The sequence below is a fragment of the Haliotis cracherodii genome, unplaced genomic scaffold (genome assembly GCF_022045235.1).
Source record: "Haliotis cracherodii isolate W230 unplaced genomic scaffold, xgHalCrac1.p SCAF_6, whole genome shotgun sequence".
NCBI lineage: Eukaryota > Metazoa > Mollusca > Gastropoda > Lepetellida > Haliotidae > Haliotis > Haliotis cracherodii.
The window spans coordinates 44,437,010-44,461,335 of NW_027266319.1; the positions used below are offsets into that span (position 1 = coordinate 44,437,010).

General features: G+C 38.2%; 1 protein-coding gene across 4 annotated transcripts in view; it reads right to left on the minus strand.

Annotated features, from left to right (window-relative positions):
• The window catches only part of LOC139445782 (ankyrin repeat domain-containing protein 26-like), a 758,925-nt gene that overhangs the window by 266,594 nt on the left and 468,005 nt on the right, over positions 1 to 24,326 (minus strand). For all 4 annotated transcript variants that reach the window (XM_071226998.1, XM_071227000.1, XM_071226999.1 and 1 more), the window contains 4 exons: positions 23,784 to 23,868; positions 21,623 to 21,763; positions 17,649 to 17,738; positions 4,936 to 5,040 (listed from right to left, as the gene is read on the minus strand). In XM_071226998.1, the coding sequence (XP_071083099.1) occupies positions 4,936 to 5,040; positions 17,649 to 17,738; positions 21,623 to 21,763; positions 23,784 to 23,868 (421 nt within the window). The remainder of the gene's footprint in view (positions 1 to 4,935; positions 5,041 to 17,648; positions 17,739 to 21,622; positions 21,764 to 23,783; positions 23,869 to 24,326) is intronic.

The following is a 24,326-nucleotide window of genomic DNA, read 5'->3' on the forward strand; positions in this document are numbered from 1 at the left end:
CGATGTATATGATCCCTGAACCGTCATAAGCTGGACCAAGAATATCATGTTCTGGTGTAACTGAGCTTCCTCTTCGTCTGCAGCTAGGAAATCTTCCAGGTACCCATGGATTCATACAAGCTGGAGGTGGGCAAACCTGATGACATGCGCTGTAATCCTGGTAAACAGCCAAGGGGTTATTGATATCCCGAATGGTAAGACCTGGAACTTGTAACATTGACCATTGATTGCGAAGCGCAGGTTTTTCCATGATGACAGGACGTGAAGATGCCATCTTGTACCTCGAGGCTGATAAGCCAAACTTCTGTCCGCAAAGTCGACCGTAACTCCTGCAGGGATTCCATCTGGAAATTTTGAGGAGGTACCAGGAATTTCTTGTTGAGGGTCTTTTAGTCTTTTTCTGAACTAGGAATACCGTAGAAAAAAACCTTTGGTCTTATTGGTCTCTGCTAGTCTCTGAATGGCTTGCTTCTGTAGTAGCTTTCTGATGGCCAGATCTGCTGGCGCTAGCTTGGCTCCGACAAGATAAATTCTGCGTCCGACGACTTGAGATTTCAGGATGGGATGTTTCTTGAAATGCAGTTTGTATCCCTGAGCGTAGGTGTACGCGGTAGGCATAAATCGCACTCCATAGACATAACCAGGTCCAAAGGGCCTATAACGTTGGAGTGGGTGGCAAGGAAGTCAGAATCTGCATTCACCTCTGCCACCAGATCTGCCCCAGCGATAGGATCCATTTTGTTGTAGACAGAGTGATGTAAAGACTCCTTGGAAGACTGACGCTTGTTGTACCCCCAACTCGGTTGGAATGAATCCTTCCCGGAGGGGACAAACTTCTTCTTAGGAGGCTGTTTGTCCTTCTGATCCCTTGGCAGCTAGGTTGATAGTTGGTACTTGAAAACATTCTGTTGTATCTTGTCTGACCTCGTCTGTGACATGTCCCAATTTGCCGTTGAAAGTCTTGGGAGCAGATATTGGTTGTGACATTATCACTCTCTTGGTTTGGTTGAAAACAGCTCTTGAACGAATCTGTGCTAGTAGTTGTTGACGCTGAACACAGAGTAGCTGTGAAGATATCCAGACTTGGGTGGAGAGTAAGTCTTCCTGCATTCTGACTAGTGTCTTGTAGGCTGTGGACGAGCCTGACTTGATCCGTCCGGGTATGCCTTCATATGATGTCTGGAGTACAGGCATCTAACTCCTAAATGAGTTCCATAAAGGCGTAAACAGCAGATTGATTAACCTCCTCATATAGATCTGATTCCACCTCCGAATGACTGTGGGTAGCTCCCGGGAGGGGTGGATGTTCGTAATAGTCCAAGAGTACACTCAATGTGTTCCCCGTGTGGTTCATCATCTGCTTGTGTCCTTCATTACCATGGAGTCTGTGCAGTAACCGTAGAGTGTTTTATTGGTCGGCTGGGTTACCGTGGTGTCCGTGCGGTGACCATACAGTGTCTTAGCTGGGGACCCAAGTGGAGATCTAGATGCCCGTGTATCACAGTAGGGTAAAGCTTGAGAGTTTCTACCTGGCTGGTCGGACGAGTCGAGGGAGACTCCATTACGACCTCACAAGAACACCTCACACCAGCTTATACTTACATGAGTATGATTGTCACTACCATTAGCAGCTATTGATATTGACTTAATGTGTCTGTTTTATAGAAAACTATTAGAACAATCCAAGACTAATGTGACTACTACCAAGTGCTAGATCATTACAACTATAACAATAGGTGTTGACTCTAGCACACACAGTGAGATTCCTGCCATTACGCATGTCCTAGTTTGGGTTGCTAGAGTGCTATATTGGGAACAATTATTGTGTGTGATTGACAGGGAAGAGGATGTCTGTTGAAAATCTGAAAGTTTTAGTGTGACTGAACCAAAAAACAGGATTTATGACATAGATGTAACAGAGGTAGAGGATTCACAAGAATTATATACCACTTGGCATTGAAACAAAGAGGACATTGAAATCTTGAATGAAAAAGGTAAAAAATCCACCATCTTCTTGGGGGACTTCAACGGCCACCACCCCTTCTAGGGTGTTAAAGATAAAACAGACTAACACAACAAACTCATGGCCGACTGGATAAAAAAACAACAACTAATTCTACTAAATGACAACCAACCAACTAGATATGATGAAATTAATCAAAATATGCCAGCTATTGACCGACTGGTACAATTTTCAAAACATCATGTAAACAGGTTAACCCAGTGGACCTCGAAAATAAACCCCAGGAAAGTACTGCCAAAACTTAACAGAATGCATAATAAACATAGCTAAAGAAAACAATCCCCTTCAGAACACCCAAAATAGATAAACCCACGGTATCTTGGTGGACTGAGGAAATTAAAAAGACTAGAAAAAAACGCTAAACTGCATTTAACAAAGCTAAACGAGACTACAAACATGTAAAGAGAGCACATAAACTAAATCACCAAGTACTAAACCTTGTCAAAACAGCAAAAACTAAAAACTGCAGACATTTTACAAATTGACTGAAAAATCTGCCCATTTATTTCACAGATTGACTAAAAATGATTAAGACAGTCAGGGGGCTTGAAAACATCACAATAAATTAATTATGCTAGGATTAGAAGCAAAACAATATAGAAATGTACTTTTAATCCTAACATTTACAGTCACATGGTGATGATATTAAACATAAAAATGTTTGGAAATTAATTATGATAACAATACAGATGGACATATTTTTCAGTCAGTTTGTAAAATAACTGAATATTCAGGCGACCTGCAAAGTTTGATGAAAAAATATTGAACGGTTTATGAGTTATGCTCCGGAAACAAACCCTACCCTCACAGAACCTAAGTCCATCTTGTTGCCATGGAAACGTAAAAAATACAAATTTGTAAAATTTCTCAATAGCAAAAGGTACCAGTTCAGCATGTACCTGACAGACCTGCAAAGTTTGATGAAAAAACATTGAACGGTTTATGAGATATCCTCCGGAAACGAAATGTGACGGACAGACGGACGGAGCCCGTTTCTATATCCTCCTCCAAACTAAATAAAGAAACCGACCCCAATACCGCTGAAGTTATCACATTATCATACATACCCCAAAATGGCCAAATTAGTGTCACATCTATAAAGACAGATCCCCCGACCCGTGCTCGAAACACACAGGAATCGGCATCCATATATACCAACCCACGAAAAAAAAAAATAAATGCTATACTCACAAATGGTCAATCAATTTTCATGGCCAAATTAATGGGAATGGCCACATCTCTACATAACTCCCAAATTAAAAAAACAACCAATCCTTACTGACTCATTAAGTGAAGTCCAAGATATTGAAAACAAAAACACACCCACACAAAAAAATCAACATAAATTAAATCAACAGACACACAAAAGCTCCAAGAAATCAAGGTAAAGAAATAGAATTCGTATGGATCCATGCCCACGTTGGAGTGTTTGGTTACGAACACGCTGACAAAGCAGGCAAAACATCACAAAAATTAGAAGAAATAAGCATCAGCCTACCAATATCTAAAAATGAGATTAAAAGTATCACTAAGAGTAAAATCTTCCAAAAGTGGCAAAGCGTACATCAGAAATCAATCTGTTAACTAAAACAGGTGCTCCAAAAGCAACTCCAAAAACCAAAAATCCTTTATAAATCAAACAAATTGACAGGGCAATAATCAAATTACAGACAGGACACACTAAACTAAACTCTCACCTCCACAAAATCAGAAAACACCAAACAGGTAAATGCCCTCATAGAAACACCTGAGCATGCACCATTCATACCCGCACACCACCAACAACACAGAACAACCCTCAAATCCACAATAAACTGCAACAACCAAATGTCTCTGGCAACACTTCTAAACCCAGTAAATGACCTACAAAACTTCAAAGCATTTGTCATTTTCCTAATTAAAACAGGTCTTCAAGGCTGCATCTAATAAGCTAATAATCATGCGATCACCAATCTAAGAAAAACCAAAATAACCTAAAAAAATATTTTTTAAAATAACACACAACCACACAAACTCCCTTGGTTCCCCCACCTATAGCACAGCATTCTTCAAAATTCCAATCTCATTAAAATCAGATCTAAGTTTTAGCTGCCGCTAAACTAAGATCTGAGGACATCCCATTACGGGTCACATGAGAACAACCTTTCGCGAACTTTGACCGACCACTGAAATTACAAAGAAGACGTCGACATCAGCCAATTAGAAAGCAGTTTTCACGAGCTTTACGGCACTCGTTTCAACCGGGCGAAAACTGAACAAATTTGGAACATTCTGAAATGTCTAAGATATGGTTGAAATTGTATGGCAGTGCTTCACACGTACCTTGCTTCGCCTCTTCCGTTCAAATGTTTATCCCACAGAAGCAAGAGATAGATGATAATTTTGACGGAATCAGTCGTACAGGCCGTAACTGTTATTCGGAATACATGATTGCATGATTAGAAAACATATTCCGACTGTCATTTTCATGATCTGGTAAGCGACGCTCAGATTGATTTCGTTCTAACGTGACCCATAATGGAATTTTAATGAGATTGTCAAAATTCCAAATTCCCCCCCCCCCCAAAAGTAAATAAGCAGCCCTAAAGCCCCCAAGGTTGCCTTTCCTTTTCGGACATACAGCAAAACCACTAAATGCTCTCTCTCTCTATTTCTCTCTCATTACATTTTAGCCATTAAAATATTACAATGCTCAATCACTACACTAGTGGCAAGAGGTTGTAAACAATGAATTTACCAGGAAATTGCCCTGGAAGAGACTTGGCCTCTGCCTGATACATCATACCAGTTGTGTTGTCTGAATAAATTGTTGTGGACCCACAGATAAACTTGTGTTGTTATGCCAATATTCACCCAAGTCTAAGCGTGATACTAATGTAATCTGTTTCCTTCTTATGACTTATCATACTTACAATTTCATGTTTGAGTTCATCTATCTTTGCATGAAGATCTTCATTTTCTGTAATCACCAGAGCATTCTCATCCTTGAACCTTGTTCTTTGGCGCTCTATCTCTGCCTGAAAAAACAGATGTTAATTTTACATCAAATTGTATATTAATATACTTATCCTATCTCACCCTATGCATATTTTCCTTCTTCTTTCAATCCTTCTGTGGAAACCTACTTGAACAAAAGTATCCAGCTACCCCTGCTACATCATTCTTAGACCCAACAGGCAAGAGGAGCTGTGATGCAGGGATGCTCGGGAAGGTATTTAGTGTGTGAGATAGGATAAGTTTATAAATATACAATTTAATGTCTACGATTGTAAGACAGAGACGAGGGAGAAAATATTTATAACACTACCTTGTGAAAGATCCTAACAGGGCTGAGGCGTTACAACATGACTTGTTCATTCAAGATCCAGATGAAAACTCCCATTTCTAAAATCCCTTTCAAACCTTCACAACCTAACCAGATATCCAAGTAAAAAGTACTAAACATTCAATCACTGACCATTACTTGCCAGTTACAGTAGAACACAGATATAACGAACTACAAGGGACGAGAGAAATCAGTTCGCTATATACGTTGGTCGTTATACACGTTTTCGCTCGGAAACATCCGCCATCTTGGGTAAGACAAAACACAATACACGTAATTGCAGTGTTAAACGTGAAATCTTCATGGCCTAATTTCACTGCAAGTTCGCTAGCTTTGGTCTGCAGTAACGGACCATTAAGCGGAATGTTTTCGCTTCTCACGGCTTGAAACCACTTGAAGAGGGCGTCCTCTACGTCTTGGTGATTGGCAACTGACACTTGGACACAATCTCGTAAAATGTATATGTTTAATGTTTGTTTTACAGATAAGATAAGATGTACAGGTAAGATTAACACAATGCAAATTTAACAAGGTTGATCCATCACCACTGATTGAATTGATTCGCCACCATTGTGTTGATTCGCCGCTGATTGCGTACAACCAACTGTCAGTGACACTTGACACTGAGTGAGATTTCTCAGTTCGCTATACACGTCACTAATTAGTGATAGATGGGCTTGTCGGTGATCAGATATCAGTTCACTGTATCCGTTAGTTCGCTGTAGAGAGTTCGTTATATACGTAAATTTTATATGATATTATATAGGAGATAAATCGGGGATTGTTTAACAGTTTGTTGTATTCATTTGATCGCTATATCCATGTTCGTTATATCCGTGTTCTACTATACTTAGTAAAATCGAATAATAGTTATCATTGTTAATAATTCTAAGAATACTACCTCTATTACATCTTTGCCATAAATCCTGTGTTTTGGCTTCAGTCACACCAACTAAAATTTTCAGATTTTCAACAAATGTCTTCTTCACTGTCAACCACACACAATAGTTAGCACTACGGCAACTCAAGCTATGACGTGCGTAATGGCGGGAACCTCACTTATTTCCCACATCTAACCACTAGAGGTAGATGAATTTGGGAGGTGGGTGGGAGTACTTCTGATGTAATAGAGGTAGTATTCTTAGAATTATTAACAATTATAACTACTATTCGATAATTCTTGAGAATCATCTACCTCTATTACATCTTTGCCAGAAGGGACCTGGAGGGATCTGCCTCTAGTAAATCCCTGTGTAATTGACAGTAATTCACTCCTGGAAACCTTCTCTTTTTTTTTCACCGATTCTAATCCTGATAATTTCCTCTGAAATTCCTCCTGAGGACTTGAAAATCAGAATGCATCAAGAATCAGTCAAATACATGATACTTTCACTAGAATTACCATCATATTTGCGTATCTTGTAAGTAATAATGATGTCATTTCTAGTCTATTTCTACCCAATGATGTCCTTTCTTGTTAAATTTGGATTTGTGACACTATTACCGGTTTTGACGTCACTTCCGGTTCTGACGTCATTTCCGGTTTGTCACTTCCCTTTTAGTGGATAATGACATTTCTTATGGTCAATTTCTACCAAAAGACACCATTTCCTGATTAGATGGATCTTGTACTGCTATTTCCTATGCTGACGTCACTTCCAGTTATGATCTCACTTCCGGCGCTGATATCACTTCCAGAGGTAGTTGATACTCAAGGTGCTCCTAATCCATCCTACACCGTCGGATCCTTGCCAATGGGCCCTTGTGGCTTAACCATGGGCTCGTAAGGCTCCGTTAAAAGTGTCGATAACACAACAAATAGATTCCAATTGAGGAAGATTCGAGGTGTCTGTCCAATCCATCAATAGCGCATTGTTGTGGTGAGCCCTTGGGTAGGGAACTGGACTGACATAAGTTGATGGTTCTGGCAGGTGGCAAAGAGATCTAAGTGCAGTGTGTCCCATAACATGGTTATCCAACCAAAGATCTTGGGATGTAAGGTCCATTCTGTAACTGCAACGGTTGCAGCATGGTGAGAGATCAAAACCATGATGGTAAAAACTTCACTTGAATCAGAGCAACCGACCATCGAATAAAGCCTTCCTCACAAGACTTGGCATGGGACACAAAGTCAGCAGAAGATAGCAAAGGTTTTGTTGAGATAAGTTGAGAGAGGGTCAACAACAATGATCACAGAGACTGTGATCTAAGGACCGATCCCTTGGAGGTGTATAGTGGTAGGAGTCAGCACGAGAGTGCTAGTCATGCATGGGATGAAACGGATCCATATGCAAGGGTTTTTTATCCTAACCCATTCAACAGGCCATACGACAGGGGAATAGCATATTTCCTAAAAAAAATTAAATGTACGATCCTAGTACACATGTCTACAGTGTGGCGATGAGAAAGAGAAAGATGTTGCAGAGGAAGTCATGTGATCATAGTGTGTAGGTGATGATATATGATGATGCTGGTATGTGTTCCGGTTAACTGATTTTAGAAGCTGGAAACTTTGTTCGAGCATATTTCCACAGGAGGGTAAAAAAATGAAGGAAGAAATGCATAGTGTGAGAACCACTTGAAAGCAGCAGAAATGTGTCCAGGAGAGATTTGAACACCCCCTACTGGCTTAGGTTATGTTTGGCATGGTATTTAGAACCACATACTTGAGAACCTGATGGAAAATTCAGGTTGGAAAGCAGGTTCTACGCTCCATCTAACAGATAGACTGAATGTTTGGAGGCACAGGAATACAGCTTATACACTCCAGGGCCCCGTTCCACAAAGCGATCTTAGCGCTACAACTGTCAAAAGTCAGTGTTAAAGAATGGGAGTTACGACCGACTAAGTGCTAAGATCGCTTTGTGGAACAGGGCCCAGGAACATTCATCTTCCCAAGGCAAGGGAGTTAACTGACTATAAAAGTCTAGATTCCATACTTGCCGAACTAGGCTGCAATTATTGAGTTATATTCTGGCAGGACTTATGAGTTTATGTATTGTCCAATCAAAATCGCATAATGAAATCGACATCTGGTTCATAAACACCATGGATTTCATCGTGTAGATTTCTGTCAACTGCAGGATTTGCAATAGATGTGTACCGTCAACTGGGCGATGACACATATTTTCCAAATCTTTTTATGATTAAAATCAAGGTTCTCACATGATTTGATGCACTTCGTGAGGTAAGACTCATTTTATTACAATATATATCTTGATCATCTATTAGATTGTCTTGATTTGGCGCCGCCATATTGTTTGAAGCAAATGCAAGTGATGTGAGAGGTGGAATCTAATTTGTCGATAAGAGGGACATAGAAGGTACATAACTTGTAATAGCCACTGGTGGCGCTTCGGTCAAGCCCAGAAAAATTCCAGTTCGACAAGGGTGGAAACTTGTCTTTTAGAGTCAGTTAACTCCCTTGCCTCAGGAAGATGAAGAACATTACCGGTAGGTCAACTGTCTCATGGGGGATGTTCAGTAATGACTTGGGGGGTTGATATCACACAATTGCATGACCACATTGTTCCCAGGCAGTGACACATCCATCCAGAATAATGGATGCCACCACTTGTCATGAGCATTCAACAATATAATCACAACATTCAAAATACTTAAAATAAGATAACTTAAAAAATAGGCATTTAAGTTGCTTTTTGAATAGGGGTTGGTGAGTTATTTATGTGTGGTGTTTCTTTGGTTTGTTTAATGCCTCGGATTGCGTGTATTTTGCGCCATATTGTTCTTGTGTCTGTGTGATGGTTTATTTCTTCGGAATTTTTTTTCCAGTTTTTAGTTTTTGCCGTTTTGACAAGGTTTAGTACCGGTACTTGGTGATTTAGTTTATGTGCTCTCTTTACATGTTTGTTGCCTCGTTTAGCTTTGTTAAATGCAGTTTTGCGTTTTTTTCTAGTCTTTTTAATTTCCTCAGTCCACCAAGGTACCGTGGGTTTATCTATTTTGGGTGTTCTGAAGGGGATTGTTTTTTTTAGCTATGTTTATTATGCATTCTGTTAAGTTTTGGCAGTATTTTCCTGGGTTTTTATTTTCGAGGTCCACTGGGTTAACCTGTTTACATAATGTTTTGGAAATTGTACCAGTCGGCTTTGTTGTAATTGAATTTTGGTTCTTGGGGTTCATTTGGGGTTTGGATGTTTCCCATCGTTATATGTAGCCTAGCCTTCACTCGTCATGCTGAAGACCTGGGTTCGATTCCCAACATGGGTACAATGTGTGAAGCCCATTTCTGGTGTCCCCCACGTGATATTGCTGCAACATTTCTAAAAGCAGCATAAAACCAAACTCACTCACTCACTCACTCATCTGTATGCAATAGGTTTATCCTTATGCAGAAAGCATCCACTGCCAGATTGATAACTTCCCATTTCCAACACAATGATGTGAAGGGTATGCATTGCAGGCTCCCATAACACACAGGCTAGATAAGGACCGAAAGGGGCTCGTCAACTGATCTCTCACACATCTGTGAATAGTGACTGGAAGGTCAAAGGAGGATGCAAAGGAAATTTTGCTTATATTCCATCAACCTTTAGCCAGAATTCTTCCAAATCTCATTGAAAATCTATCTTATTCAATATAATATATATACTATGAAATATAATATGACAGTTTTATATGTGTTATTTGTAAATATTGAACAATAGTTATCATTGTTAAAAATTCTAAGAATACTACGTCTAGTACATCTCTGCCATAAATCTTGTATTTTGGCTTCAATCACACTAACTAAAATTTATAGATTTTCAACAGACATCCTCTTCACTGTCAATCACACAATGAGTTGTCGCCAAGTAACTCTCCTAACTACCCAAGCCATGGCGGGAACATCACTTTTTTCCCTCATCTACTACCAGAGGTAGATGAATTGGGGAGGTGGGAGGGAGTACTTTGTAATAGAGGTAGTATTCTTAGAATTATGAACAATGATAACTATTGTTCGATAATTCTTAGGAAACTTCTACCTCTCTTACATCTCAGTCAGAATATAGCAGAGTGGGATCTGCCTCTAGTAACTCCCTGTGTAATTGACAGCAATCCTCTTCTCGAAACCATTATCTACTTATTCTAATCCTTAAGCTAATTTCCACTGAAATTCCCCTAGAGGACTTGAAAATCAGAAATGTGTCAACAATCAGTCAAATATGTGATACTTTCACCAGATATACCATTATATTTGCTGATCTTGATCGTAATAAACCTGGATTTGTGACTTTAATAACGGCGATTGCATCACTTCCTGTTACGTCACATCCCCTTTTTTCATAATGACGTCTCTCTAGATCTATTTCTACCCAAAGACGTCATTTCTAGAAACTACTTGTTCTACTAAAACTGATGTCCATGCAGCAAAACTCCTGGTTAGGGCTCTGATTTCGTGAGCTGAGCAGGATCCGATACATTGTGTCGAATTCTGAGCCTGTGTATAGGGGGTGTAAGTAGGTCACGGGACTACGCGAGACATAACGTTATTTAGTACTTCCGGTGACAAACAACGTCTCGCGGCAATGGCGACAGCAGTGTCACGTCAGACAGGGCCCGGCGAATCATATTTGGAACATGCAGGTGTAACTTAGAAAAACATGACATTGTCACAGGCATTAAAACACTCGAGATGGGGAACATGAATAGCAAGTGTTGGCTTGTCAAAGCAGTTGCAGTGTTGTCAAGACGTCCTATGATCGATGTGAAACTGGCCGCTACCCATTCATAGATATTGAGGTAAATTTTTTGGACACTTCTGATAAGTTGGTATAATTGTCAGTGTTGATAAGGAAATACTGGTCGGTTCATGGTTCATCATCACACGTACAATGGTGTTGGCGTTGTAAAATGAGCATAAACATTCGTTCTGAGGGTATTTCAATATGCTCTCGGTTTATACACCATACAATGTTATGGCAAATTTCCATTACACCTATCCTTAACCTTTTCCAATAATAAATGTTCAGCTCTGATAAGGAACGTCACAGAATTATATTTGTAGGTCCAGGGGAGATGACACAAACTATAGTCATATTTAAAGAAGGCCTATCGTGTGCATGTTGGCATCGCAAATTTTGTCAATACTTAATGTTGTGCAAGGAGACTTATGGGGGTGCCTGTGTAAATAAATAAGGATATGTGCCAATATCAAGATGATAGTGTTATGCGCACTTAAAAATCAGGTTTTATTCACACACAAAAAATATTAATCTAATTTGTAAATAATGATGATTAAATCCTTGCAGTGTTTGTTTTTAAGATCTCTGAAAAGTGACCTCACTTAAATGTATTCTGTATGATGTGAATAGACTTGGATCATTACAACCCCATTTAGCATTTGTTTATCATATTCAGTTGAAGGTACAATGTACATGCTTAATTTATTAAGTATATCTTGATGTGGGCATTGTAAGAAATGACTGGTATTTTAGAAGTATATATTATATGATCTCATTAGTGTTATTTATCTTTTGCAGTTGGGCCATATTTCCATGTTTGAGGGGAGAAAGATTTCCTCATCTGACCCACGAGTAGATGCATATGGATCGCCAGAATTACCTTGATGCCAAACCTAACTGCACCTCAAGAGCATCTCGGACTATAACATATTTTTTGGAATATTTTGTGGTCAAGCATTGCATTGCCTATGAAAGAACAACTCTTGTTGTGTATACAGGTGTAAACATATTAAAGTTCTATCTGAAGTACTGGTTCTGTAAATGATGACTGTGACCATCAGAATACACCATATACACTGGACACTTGCTGGAACAGGACCTACTTGTCATCAACATGGTGTTGCAGAACATCTTGGGACTCTCAAGTCCAGTGTGAATCTAGATACTGACACCAGTAACAGTGCATGCTGGCACATTTATTTGTTCAGGTTTGGCACTTGGGAATATTTGCCATGAATGTTTAATACTTGTGACCTTGGAATAAAATTACTGAATAGATCTGAAGCTTATTTATTGTTTTTTGTCTGGGATAATGCCATACAAAAAAAGTTTTTTTAATATTTCTGGTATCAGCCATGATACTGAATTGATATTGAATATAATATCATAACAATGCACATGGAATGTTTATGGGTCAAGAGTTTCCAAAAAAATACAACAGATGCTTACCAATGAAAATTTAACTTAACCAATGGCATGGCAGTTGTTGCTTTGTGAAATGAATTCTTTGTTGAAATATCAACATGTCTTGTTTTTGCATCGCTGTTTTAGGGTCCAGCATGCAAATTACACTGATTCATAGAAACAGATTGGTCCAAATGGATAGCGAAAAATGTGAAATGTCATTTACCTCATTTGTTTGACTTGGATTTTGAGCAGAATATTTGAAATACACAAATATATGAAAAATAGGTGCAATTGTTTCTATCTCTGCATCAAGTCAATATGGTTGCACTAAATTTGTGTTCATCAGTGTTGATTGAGTGATAAGGTGAATGTATTAATGTTTTGGACTTGTGGCAATTTTCTTACTTGGTTCAATTGAGCCTCACAACCAGAAATATTAATTTAAAAAACCCTACCGTTCATCACAATTAATCCTGCTATCAATCACAGCCTGCAGTGTCATAACAATTATATTGCTGACAAGGTGTAACACTTTTATTTCTTCCCTCAGAATAACATTACACTTCATATAATAGTAAGAATCTTTCTTAATGTAGGACATGTCATTGGTGATCGCCTACACAATTCAGTGTATTTGTCTTGCATTTTGGCCACTTCTGACTTGAAGTTGCTGTGTGCTGGATGCTGCTTCGACTTTTGGTTGCTGTACAGCAGAAATTCACTCCTGCATAACCAAGAAAAAAAACATTCATGTTCTGCAACAACATGGAGCTAGACATCAAGTACATACACAGTGTAAAATTACCATTGTCCAACACCAGTTCTATTCATCACCGGACTTAACAAATAATGTTTACACAATTTGAAAAATAGGTATATCACTGTGAATATTCATATGGAATACTAACAGCAGTTACTTGTTGCACAAACCTGAAACCACCTAAGACTAAGAGGTCTTCAACTGAATTTCGCAAGTAAAATAAAAAAAATAATTTTGACTGACACAATTTCATTATGCCCATAATATTGTATATTCGAATGGAATTCGAAATCAAGGGATATGTGTGTTTTACAGGTTAGGGTTTGATATATTTATTTCAAATACTAAATTATAGTCATCGATATAATGTATTGATTTGGTTTCATGGTTATTTGATTAACTATTGAGTGATTTGTGACACTATAATTTTGTTTATGTTTATAATAGAAGTTTCACATATATTCTTTTTTGGTGCATGTTGAGAGGACATTTATTTAATTAGTGTAATTATTTTTGGGATTAATATATATATTGGCAGGGCTATGAAAATCTTTTTGGCCTGCATTAATGTGACTCATTCATCATAGGTAATTAAACTTTTAATTATTTCAATAAACCATTTTTGAGTGTGTGTGTGTGTGTGTGTGTGTGTGTGTGTGTGTGTGTGTGTTCCTTAATTTTTGTCATCCTTTACATTTAGATGAGAGTAAAACTTTAGTTCAAGCCTACCAAAGTGCAAATAATAATAACTCTGCATGTTATTATAACTATTCACATTAAATATACAAACTAATTTTGATAATTACACAACAATTTATGCATATGCTTTATACATTGCATAAACCCTCCTTCATAAAAAACATATTTTAAAAATAAGTTTCACATCAAAGCTAACAAATGCCATAATGGAAAATTATTTACTTTATTAAAGGTGAGTGACAGAGCAAATATATATATATATGACCAAATATAATGCATTTTTAAAATTTAAGTTTCAAACATATGACTGGTTTATCAAATACTATAAATACTAAAAAAATAAATTAATAGAATATCCTTAAATATATTTCATGTTTAAAAATATGTTCATAGCATAAATTTTCCAAACTTCATTCCCCAAATCTTGCCTAATAATTTAATGCCTATTCAAACTGTCAAAGGCACGGCTTCCTTGACACTGCTCATGCTGTCAGATACCATGGTAAGTTGGGTAATGTGGCCTACCTATTAGTAGTTACATCTTCATAAATAATCTAACATCAGAGAAACATGTAACACATCCTCCGTAATCATAAAACACTGTCCACTGAGACTATAAATACGCGTCTGAACGATAGTACCGCACTGGTTGTTAAAATTATTTTAAAGGTAAAGAAAAGAACACATACCTTTACGAATGGTCCTATGGTTGTCAGTTGTCAATCAGGAACCAATAAACCTTGCAGGAATGACAAATAACCGATCATATTATACCGAAATAAGTAAACTTTTACGACTATGGTGCTGTATATACTCAAGCAGTTTGTTTACACCGTTATACTTCACTCGAACATATGACAGGCATTGAAAGCATAGAAGCACGGCTACTTGGTAAGCTAACATGAGGTGGGCATCCCTAAAGAAAACAAAGCAAGCTTTGCAAGGCTTTCGCTCTACATCGCACGTCACCATTATGACGTCATATCGCTCATTGTGACGCAAAAAATATGACGTCACAGTCGTATATAGAAAAGCACCAAAATTCCAAGCTCTCTGTTGTCTCCAAAACGTAAATACATTCCCTTTGTTGATTTCTGTCGTGTTGCCACACATCCTTTGAATATTGTTGTAACCATATCTGTGCATTTTGTAACCTGTAATTGTAGATATATTTATTTAAATATGCCTACCGACAATGACTGAAAATAGTACTATTAGCTTCCGAATATTAGAATTAGAACATTAGCTTCCGTGGTGATGCGTCCGTCAAACCAGCTGTCTCAATCAGAGGGGGTTTATTGTGATTTAATAGCCTCTGATTGACCAATCAGAATCAAGTAAAAATTCCAAATTCATGGTAGAATTTGGCTCTCACTAGATGAAATCTGCGTCCGACGGCGTCGTGTTCCAATGAAATTTCTGTACATCCATTCAGCATAACATCACGCAAATCTTACAAAATGAAATATTTATCTCCTAATTGTGTTGAAAGACGGTCGGTGTAAATCACAGTCCATAGACATAATCAGGTCAAAAGGGTCTATAGCGTCGGAGGGATTGGTAAGGGAGACCTGCGTTTGCCTCTGATCTTCCATGGCGATTGTATCCTCATTTCTTGTAGTCTGGTTGGCCACAAGAATCCTGAGAAGATTGTCGCTTCTCGTACCCCCAACTTGGTTGGAATGAATCCTTCCAGGAGGGCACAAACTTCTTCTTAGGAGGCAGTTTGGAAGATGAGGATTTGTAGTCCCAGGGATGTTTCTGAGGCTGTGACGATCCATGGGCTTTAGCAGCTAAGTTGATAGTCTTGTCCCACTTCATCTATAACATGTCCCAATTTTCCGTTGATTGTTGTGGTAGCTGATATAGGTTGTGATTTTATCAACCCTTATGGTCTGATTAGAAACAGCTTCGGATCGGATCTGGGCTAAAAGTTGCTGACGCTGTAACCATAGGAGTTGTGAAGACATCCAGACGTGGGAGCAGAGTAAGTCTTCTTGCATCCTGATGATAGTGTCTAGAAGGTTATGGATAAGTCTGACTTGATCGGTCCTAATAGACATGGGCGTTTCTCTGGATACTCCTTCATAGGATGGCCGAATGGTGGAATGATATGTCTGATTCCGGCCACAAACCAATTTATGTAAGCGCCATTATCCATGGTGTATCTGAAAACCGATGCCAGATCCTTAATCCGTGTAGCAGGTAAGGTGATAGTAGGGTTGGGATCTTCATCCAAAGTTGGGAATTCCGGAAGTGGAGCTTCGTGCATTCTATATAACTTCCGCTTTATTGGAGGTAAAGGTATTCATTCATAATGCTTGAGCTTGAGACTGTCAGACATGTTGTCTACAACCTTGCCAGCGTAACTGGGCCAAGGTAATGTCTGATGGATGTGTTGAGATGATGTAGGAGCATGACATCCCCCATATTCCGCTATCTGGGGTGGCCCATTCTGTGTCACAGGAGGTTGGAGTACAGGCATAAGATGGTAGAGTTCTTCTATCAACTCTACGAAGGTGTAACCTTCGGTGTAATCCCACTGGGGATGAGTCATCAGCTTGATCTTCGTACTCCGCCTCTGCCTCCGAGTGACCTTGGGTAGCAGCTCCTGTGGGGGTGGGTAAATATAGTACTTGTATACACCATGGGATTCGCCCTCCCCCAGTGTCCATGATTCTGGTTTAATTAAACCCTGTGCGGCTTGCGATGGTCCGTGGGTAACGGTAGCCGTGCGGTGGCTGTCGTCTTGGTCGGCTGACCGGACGGTAGAATGCTTGACTGGACTATTCCGTGGGGTCCGTGCGTCTGGCTTGGAAGCAGCCGGTTGATGAAGATCATATGGTAAACCCAGTGGCTGGCCGGTCGGCATAGAGTTCATGGTGTAGGCGTATGGTGTTCTAATGGACGGCTAGCGAGATAATTGGTCAAATGGCTCTGGGTGGTCAGCTGGCTGGCCGTACAGCTCAGCTTGCTGGTCATCTGAGGGAGGACAGATAGCATTCCTCTCTGCGGATTTTGGCCATTTCTTCATCCAGAACTGCAAGCTCTTCTGTTGCTGCTGAAATAGTTGGTGAATCAGACTCATAGAGAGTCCAGGAGATGGGGGGATATCCGGGGAGTTGGAGACTGATTTCTCAGCCGTGATGTTTTTCACCTTCTTCTTGGCGGCCTCCCGTCTCTTGGCCTTAGTTGTAGTCACGGCCATCTTGCAGAAGATCTTATCTTCTGTGTTGACGCACTTCTCACATTATCTCAAGTAGTGCCTCTGAACTTCATGCAGAGCTTTCATGAGAATCCCTCGTGACCATGAAGCCGCCACACTTACACCCCGGGGTAGAGGGAGACTGCATTTTGACCTCACAAAGAGCAACAAAGCACCAGCTATACTTACATGTGTGCTATATCTTCCAGCAGCAAAATTAATGTATACTTATGTCTGTTATTATAGAAAACTATCAGAACAATCTTAGATTAATGTGACTTACTACCAAGTGCTAGATCGTTACTACTCCAATAGGTGTTGACTCTAGCACACACAGGAAAAAAGTGTTGTTGTTGCCATTATGACGTCATGGATTGGGTAGTTACGAGACTACTTGGCGACAACTAGTTGTGCATGCAATTGGCAGTAAAGAGGACATCTGTTGAAAATCTGGAAACTTTAGTTAGTGTGATTGATGCCGAAATACAGGATTTATGTCAGAGATGTAATGGAGGTAGAAGTTTCGTAAGAATTAATGTACTTACTTGTAAAGTAAATAGCTCAGCTTTAAGAGTCTCACTGACATCTATCTTATCTTCAAAACTTTCTTCAGTACAAAGAGATTTGTTCTCCACCTGAAACATGAGTATTAAAAGCATAAGACCCAAGTGGTTGCTTGTGTCGTAGCAAAAATAATTATTTGTTCAATATGTATTCTTGAAGCAGTCTTCTAATAGACATAAGTAGGACATTAGTATTCATCAGTTAGCGTATACTACAATATGGTATGAAATAACTGGTGACAGTATTGGTGTCACGCATGCTGCAGAGGAAACCAGACAGTCTCTGGAAAACGTCAAGGTAAGTTGCACATGTGATTGTCACATGATTTTGTTGTCTATTTGATATGGTCTTTTATTTTAACAGCTTTCAAATTCATGTCATAAAAGTGCCAAGTTCAAGTATTTAGAATATTTGTAAGTAAGTCTAGTTTTCAGTAATTTTGCTTGGTCTAAAATGCCAGTGGATGATATCACAGAACAGGGAATTTCCCACCTTATTCAAAACTGTGAAGTGTATTTGTGTGGGTGATGTATTTTGAATTTTATTCGACTTCAAAGTGAGGGTTGTAGAGGAAGGACATATATGTCCCTCTGGCATCCAGGGGGTTAAGACTGCCATAATAGCTATTGTTGAATCTGTCTTTAAACTATTTACTTTTAAAACTTTGCTAAACAAAATCAACTTTTAAGGAGGCAAAGTAAGCTGGGCTGTCTCAGTGATGGTGACAAATATAGTAAATTCCCTTGAATAAAATTCATGCATACTCCACTGGCATTTTAGACCAAGCAAAATTACTGAAAATGACCTGAAAATTAGGTACATCGTAAATGTCGCCATTTTTTACACATTACTAAATCACCACTCACGGCGTTATTTAAAGCATGTTTTGAAATCTAAATTTAGGATATTTACTCGTTGAAATGAATTTCAAAAATAGCATATTAGTGATCACGGGTATCTGTCTTTTAAGAAATCACCAATGATCATTCCAAAACGTCTCCGATAACCCGAGAATCGTTTCGAATGTTTTGGAAAATACGCAAACACGAACGCCGAAGTGAACTTTCCGCCATATTGGCTCGTGTTTACAAAATCACGTTTCAGGTACACCGGTTATAAGGCGCCTGTAACATTGCGTATATTTCAAACTTAGCTGCCATACACACATCCTTGAATTCCTCATCCATTTTAGAATCATATGAACAATGGTCTTTGTCACCAATACAAAGTGGCTGGATGAAATCAAGCAAAATATGTTAGGTGTGAAAACGAACGCTGTGCTCGAAAAACTGCACTTGTTTGAAATGTAAACAAAGCAAAATACAGATTTTACACAGTGTAGCATTTTCTCCTATTTTGAGCTATCCATTCGTCTATTCTTTCAAGACATTGGCTCAACATTTTCAGAATATACACGGAAAGAGAATAGTAGGAAAAATTATGGAATTTAAAATAGATACATTGCAATGATTTGATATTTTCAACAGAAATAGTCAAAGTTACCGTCATGTGTGACGCCATGACTGACGCAAAATCCCGCACAACGACAACGGTATTTATCGGAATTTCTGCCTATTTCGGTTCTTTTCAATGAAAATTATAACAACAAATAACAGTACATAGATTGTCAGAATGTTTCTGATTACTTACATGTCACATTTATGTATATGCGATACCTGAATCAACGAAAGTCCCCTCGTAAAATCCCGCGTACTGTTGACAGTAAACACGCCATTTTGTAAAAGTCGGTCACAGGTAGTGATGTCATACGTCAACATTGTTGTACATATTTGGTAATTTCTTTGAGGTGAAGGTCCTTGAATGAGAGTGCACACGATCATTGTATCATGATGTTTGCAGTTTCAGTTATGATGTAGATTTTGCATATGTTTTATACATTTTTTCACACAATTAATTTCCCTTTGGATATTTGGCAATGTTCAAAATGATATCATACGCAAATATAAGCCACAACATGTATGAACGAACCTTTGATAATCTCCTGTTTGTTTGAACATTGTTTACATAACAATTGATAGCTTTTTAGTGTCGAATACGATATTTCTTTCCTTTGGACAAGTGTTACAAGATGAAGTGTAAAGGTAACTGCAGCATGTACGTATTTCTTGGGATGTGTAATAGTCAATATCATAAGTTCATATAACCAATGTCTTTGAATAGCTGTTTCATTTTATTTTATAACTAAAACTGAATAGATCTATATTACTTTAACAAAATGGATAATATGTTTCGTAAAAATATATGCACACATTTCTGAAAGAATTGTCTTGGTCTTTGAATTGTTATTCTTTTTTTTTTTTCTTTTTTTGTCGTTTGATACACAGAGTCGTGATATCTAACGATTCGCCAGGTGTGTGTTAGCCACAAACAATTTACGAATTATTCCTCTTGTTTTGCATTATATAATCAATGGGTTCATTCTTTTTTTAATATTGTGATCACAGGATATTAAACTGTTCACTTTATTTCTCCAGGAATTGTAAAATGTATAAAAATAAAACCCATGCCAAGTACCCTAGCTAGCTGTTGGTTCAACCGTATATATACGATTATCCTGACAATTCTATACCAATAGAGCTTTCTTCACGTCTTTTAGTGTGTAATTCTGAGACGAGATGTAGAGAAATAATAACAATATTTGTCCAATATTGAATATAATTTGGTTGTTTTGAAATATTCTTTTGGGTATTTCAGTACGTAAATTGATGCCAAACAGGTGCGTGCCTTGTCCAATTAAGACACACGATAAACTAGCTAATTGTTTACATATTCAAGACATTATTTAATTGTTGAAAGCAGTCATTTTATGTTGTGCCGAAAAAGCGTCAAATTCCGTTTTCCACATCGAGATTTTCCATATCATGAACGAAAATTAGGGGAGATATATATTAATCAAAATACCAGAGACATCTTTCTCCGACGTTATGAAAGACATAAAACCAGCCATAACGTCAAATAGAACAGTGTTATTTTTTAGGGTATTTCATTACATTTGATGATAAGGCTAGTGCTCCATTAATAATGGTGCAACATTAGTCAAATTACACTTACACATTCAGGAGAATATCGGAATCTAGGGACTAAGTTATAGGTTATATAGGGCCATCCATTTCTCTATTACCTCTTTTTTATGAAGCAAGATTTCATAATTTCTTATGGGTTTTTTTTACAACTAAACGTATACAGTTTCTTTATCGATATTTGTGTTGGAATAGTTTGGTTCCTCGTGAACAAAACACCACGAAAATATATTATCCTTACCCACAGCTAATTCTCACTAAGTGACCTGAGTTACAATAAACTAGTGCTAAGCTTAGCGGAGTTATTCCCCCTTTTCTTTGTACGTGTGTAACCTCTCTGTCGCCTTTTGATGTCATAGAGAAAAATCAGTTTTCGTCATTTACGGCAAGCTATTTTTGGCATTGCATGTTTGTCGTTATACATACGCATATAACTCCATTTGGTATATAGTAAGGTCGTTCAGCTATTAGGCAGTAATTTGTTCGCTCACAGATTCCGTAAAGCTTGTAAATAAAAAAATCATCGCACAGTACTTTTATGGGTGTACAATAAAAAGCAGAGAAATTTACTGTTTTTCAAGGCAGAAAAAATTCTCGGGCAACACTTAGAAGTGTATTTTTTTTAAACCGGTTTAATACTTGCAGTTAACTTTGTACTATCAAATAGGGAATTTAATATTCTCCACCTCTGCGTAATTTTATAGCCAGAGGTAGATCCAGTGCCGCGTGAACGCAATTCTCGCACAACGTTCACTTTTCCGATCTTAGGAAAATGTGCGTCAGAAAAAAAACTCGGCATCCAGAGGGTTAAATCTTGTTGAAAGTCATGCTTATGATAAAGTCAGAATCTTACAATTATGGAAATGGCTTTGTCGCTTTTACTTAGCAAAGACTGCTAACAGACTTCTACTCACAAGTTGGGATACAGCCTTAACCTTTTCCTTCTGTAATTGTTCCTGGAATTTAGATTGTTCTTCATTGATCTTCTCCTGCAGCAAACGTGTCTCTCGTTCATGGTCAAGTTGCTGCTCAAGCTCCTCATGTTCACTCTCCAACTGAATAAATAAGAGGAGCTAAAGGAATAGTCCTTCAAAAGTTTAAAAATATATGACTAAAACTTATTTTCAAATTGTGTGCTACCTTGCATGCTTATAGACTCAAAATGAGGGAGATTGTGACATTATCGACAAAACATGAAAACAAAAATCTTACAGAAATGATTTAGAGCACAGAATAGCAAAGTAAACAATTTTCCAAGTGCTATACTATAAACTTTTGGTGAGAGGGCAAGGCTATGGACATGTCTGAACAGGATTCACTCAACTTGTTAAACAAACTTTAGAACGCTTACAGAAGACAAAAGATCTGTCTGACAGCTGTCAAATTCACCATAATTGCCGTTCATACACAAGTAACACTTCCCTGACAATGATTGAAAGAGTAGTATTGAACCTTATGCAAGCTTCATTATTATATCATCACGTCTTCCTTGACTGCTTATCAAAAGATGCAGCCTGGCACGCTAGCTCACATGGATATTGTTATGTGGCAGTTGGGACTCATGTAAATATTTTTGTAGTAATTGTCAGTGGCATCAAATGATTGTAGTGCGAGTAAAATCAAACAACAGTTGTCATCGTTCATACTGTAAATCTTGAAATTAACATGAGCGTGAATTAAATGCGAAAAATGCAAGTGGTCCTTGTTCGCATTTATGAAACTTCACATTTATGTCTCTGAAATGACTATCAACAATAAGACAGCCTCACTACATACTTTGGATAGCGGAAATACCAATTTGAATATAAACACAAACAAGGTTTACTGAGCAGCAGTTGTAACAAGTATAACAATACTTGAGTAAGTGAGTGAGAGAGTATGGTTTTACGCCGCTTTTAGCAATATTCCAGCAATATCCCGGCGGGGGACACCAGAAATGGGCTTCACACATTATACCCATGTTTGGAATTAAACCCAGGTCTTCGATGGACGAGTGAATGTTTTAACCACTAGGCTACCCGACCGCCCCGTCATTTAAAGTATAGGAATTACACAATAGGCATCCGGTGAGTTATCACTGCTGGGGTCAAGAGTTCTACCCACTCATGTCAAACTATAGGCATCATTGACAACTCCAATCAGTGAATTGTTGTTGGTTCAAATAGTTTTTTTGCCTTTGAACTTCCCTAATGCCAGTCAACAGAATAAACATATAAACTGTGAGTTGTTGTTGTTAGGAATGATGTCACTGTTTTTTGTTATTACAAGAGTGCTTTACTCAGTGCTAATAAGCGGCGCTATTTGGTATTTGATTGGATTGAGTTAAGGATATGTATAATAGCAATGGGGATGGTGTGGAGGGAGTCTCATTTTTGGCTGGGGGTCAGCAATCGTTTTAATTTGGAGACGCATAAATTTCAAGATTTACAGTATATCAAAGAATAACTACCTCTATTACACCTTTGTCATAAATCAATCATTTTGGCTACCACCACACCATAAAAGTCTTCAGATTTTCAACAGAAGTCCTCAACACTGTCAAATACCCAAAACTAGTTGTGGAAGTAACAGTTTCTTGCTAGCCTTCCTCATGCTCATGAGTGAGGTAGAAAACCTCATTTCTTCCAAATCTGATACCAAAATTAAGAATTTTGGGGAGGTGGGTGGGATTACTCCTGATACAAAGAGATAGTATTGTTTGAATTATTAACAATGACAACTATTGTTTTGATGTCTATTACATCATTGCCAGAATATACCAGAGGGACTGGTGGGTTCTGACATCTCGCAATACCATGGATAGTTAACAATTTGGTTTAGTTACATTTTCGTAAAAATTAGCAATTTTGGCAGACCTAATGATTCTTAACAAATCAGTTTCCATTGTAAAAACACTTATTAGATCAACAAACTACCAAATCACCTCATAAGCCCCGGTTTTGGAATGATTGCAAAGTATGCAGTATATTCTCACAGAGAGACTTATATTTGCACCCCAGTCCCCATTGAAGTAATTCACTGAACTTTGGCATATAGGTCCTGCCTGCTTTAAACAAATTGATCGTACAAGTGTACCTCTCTAATCCTGTTGTTGACAGCTCTCATTTCCATCTGCATGTTTCTCTTCTCAAGTTCAACCTTCTGCTTGTCTTCAATGGAGCTGTCAAGATGTAAATTAGGCAAAATGTAATCATCAGCATATATACATATGCATACCCACTTCCATTCTTTTGGATAATACACATATTTTTTTTCCGAACTTTCTAAACCTTTTTCATGGTGCTATCTTAAGAATAATTTAAGAAAATACTTTTCTTGCTTTTCACACTTGAACCACCCCCATCTCATCTTTTCCTGAATGTCCCAAAACTTTCCCAACAAAATCTGATGAGTAATACCCATTTTCATCATTGATCCCTAATATTTTCTATTGCAGTTGAAGTTAGACCTATGCATTTAGAACCCCAAACAATAAGTAAGAAGCATTTTTGGCTTAACAATATCACTTCCTGTTAAATGACATCACTTCCTGTTAAAAAACATCACTTTGTGTTTAACCACAGTGGTAGGGCATCCGCCTGGAGAGTGGAAGGTCCGGGGTTCGTTCCATGGCCGCAT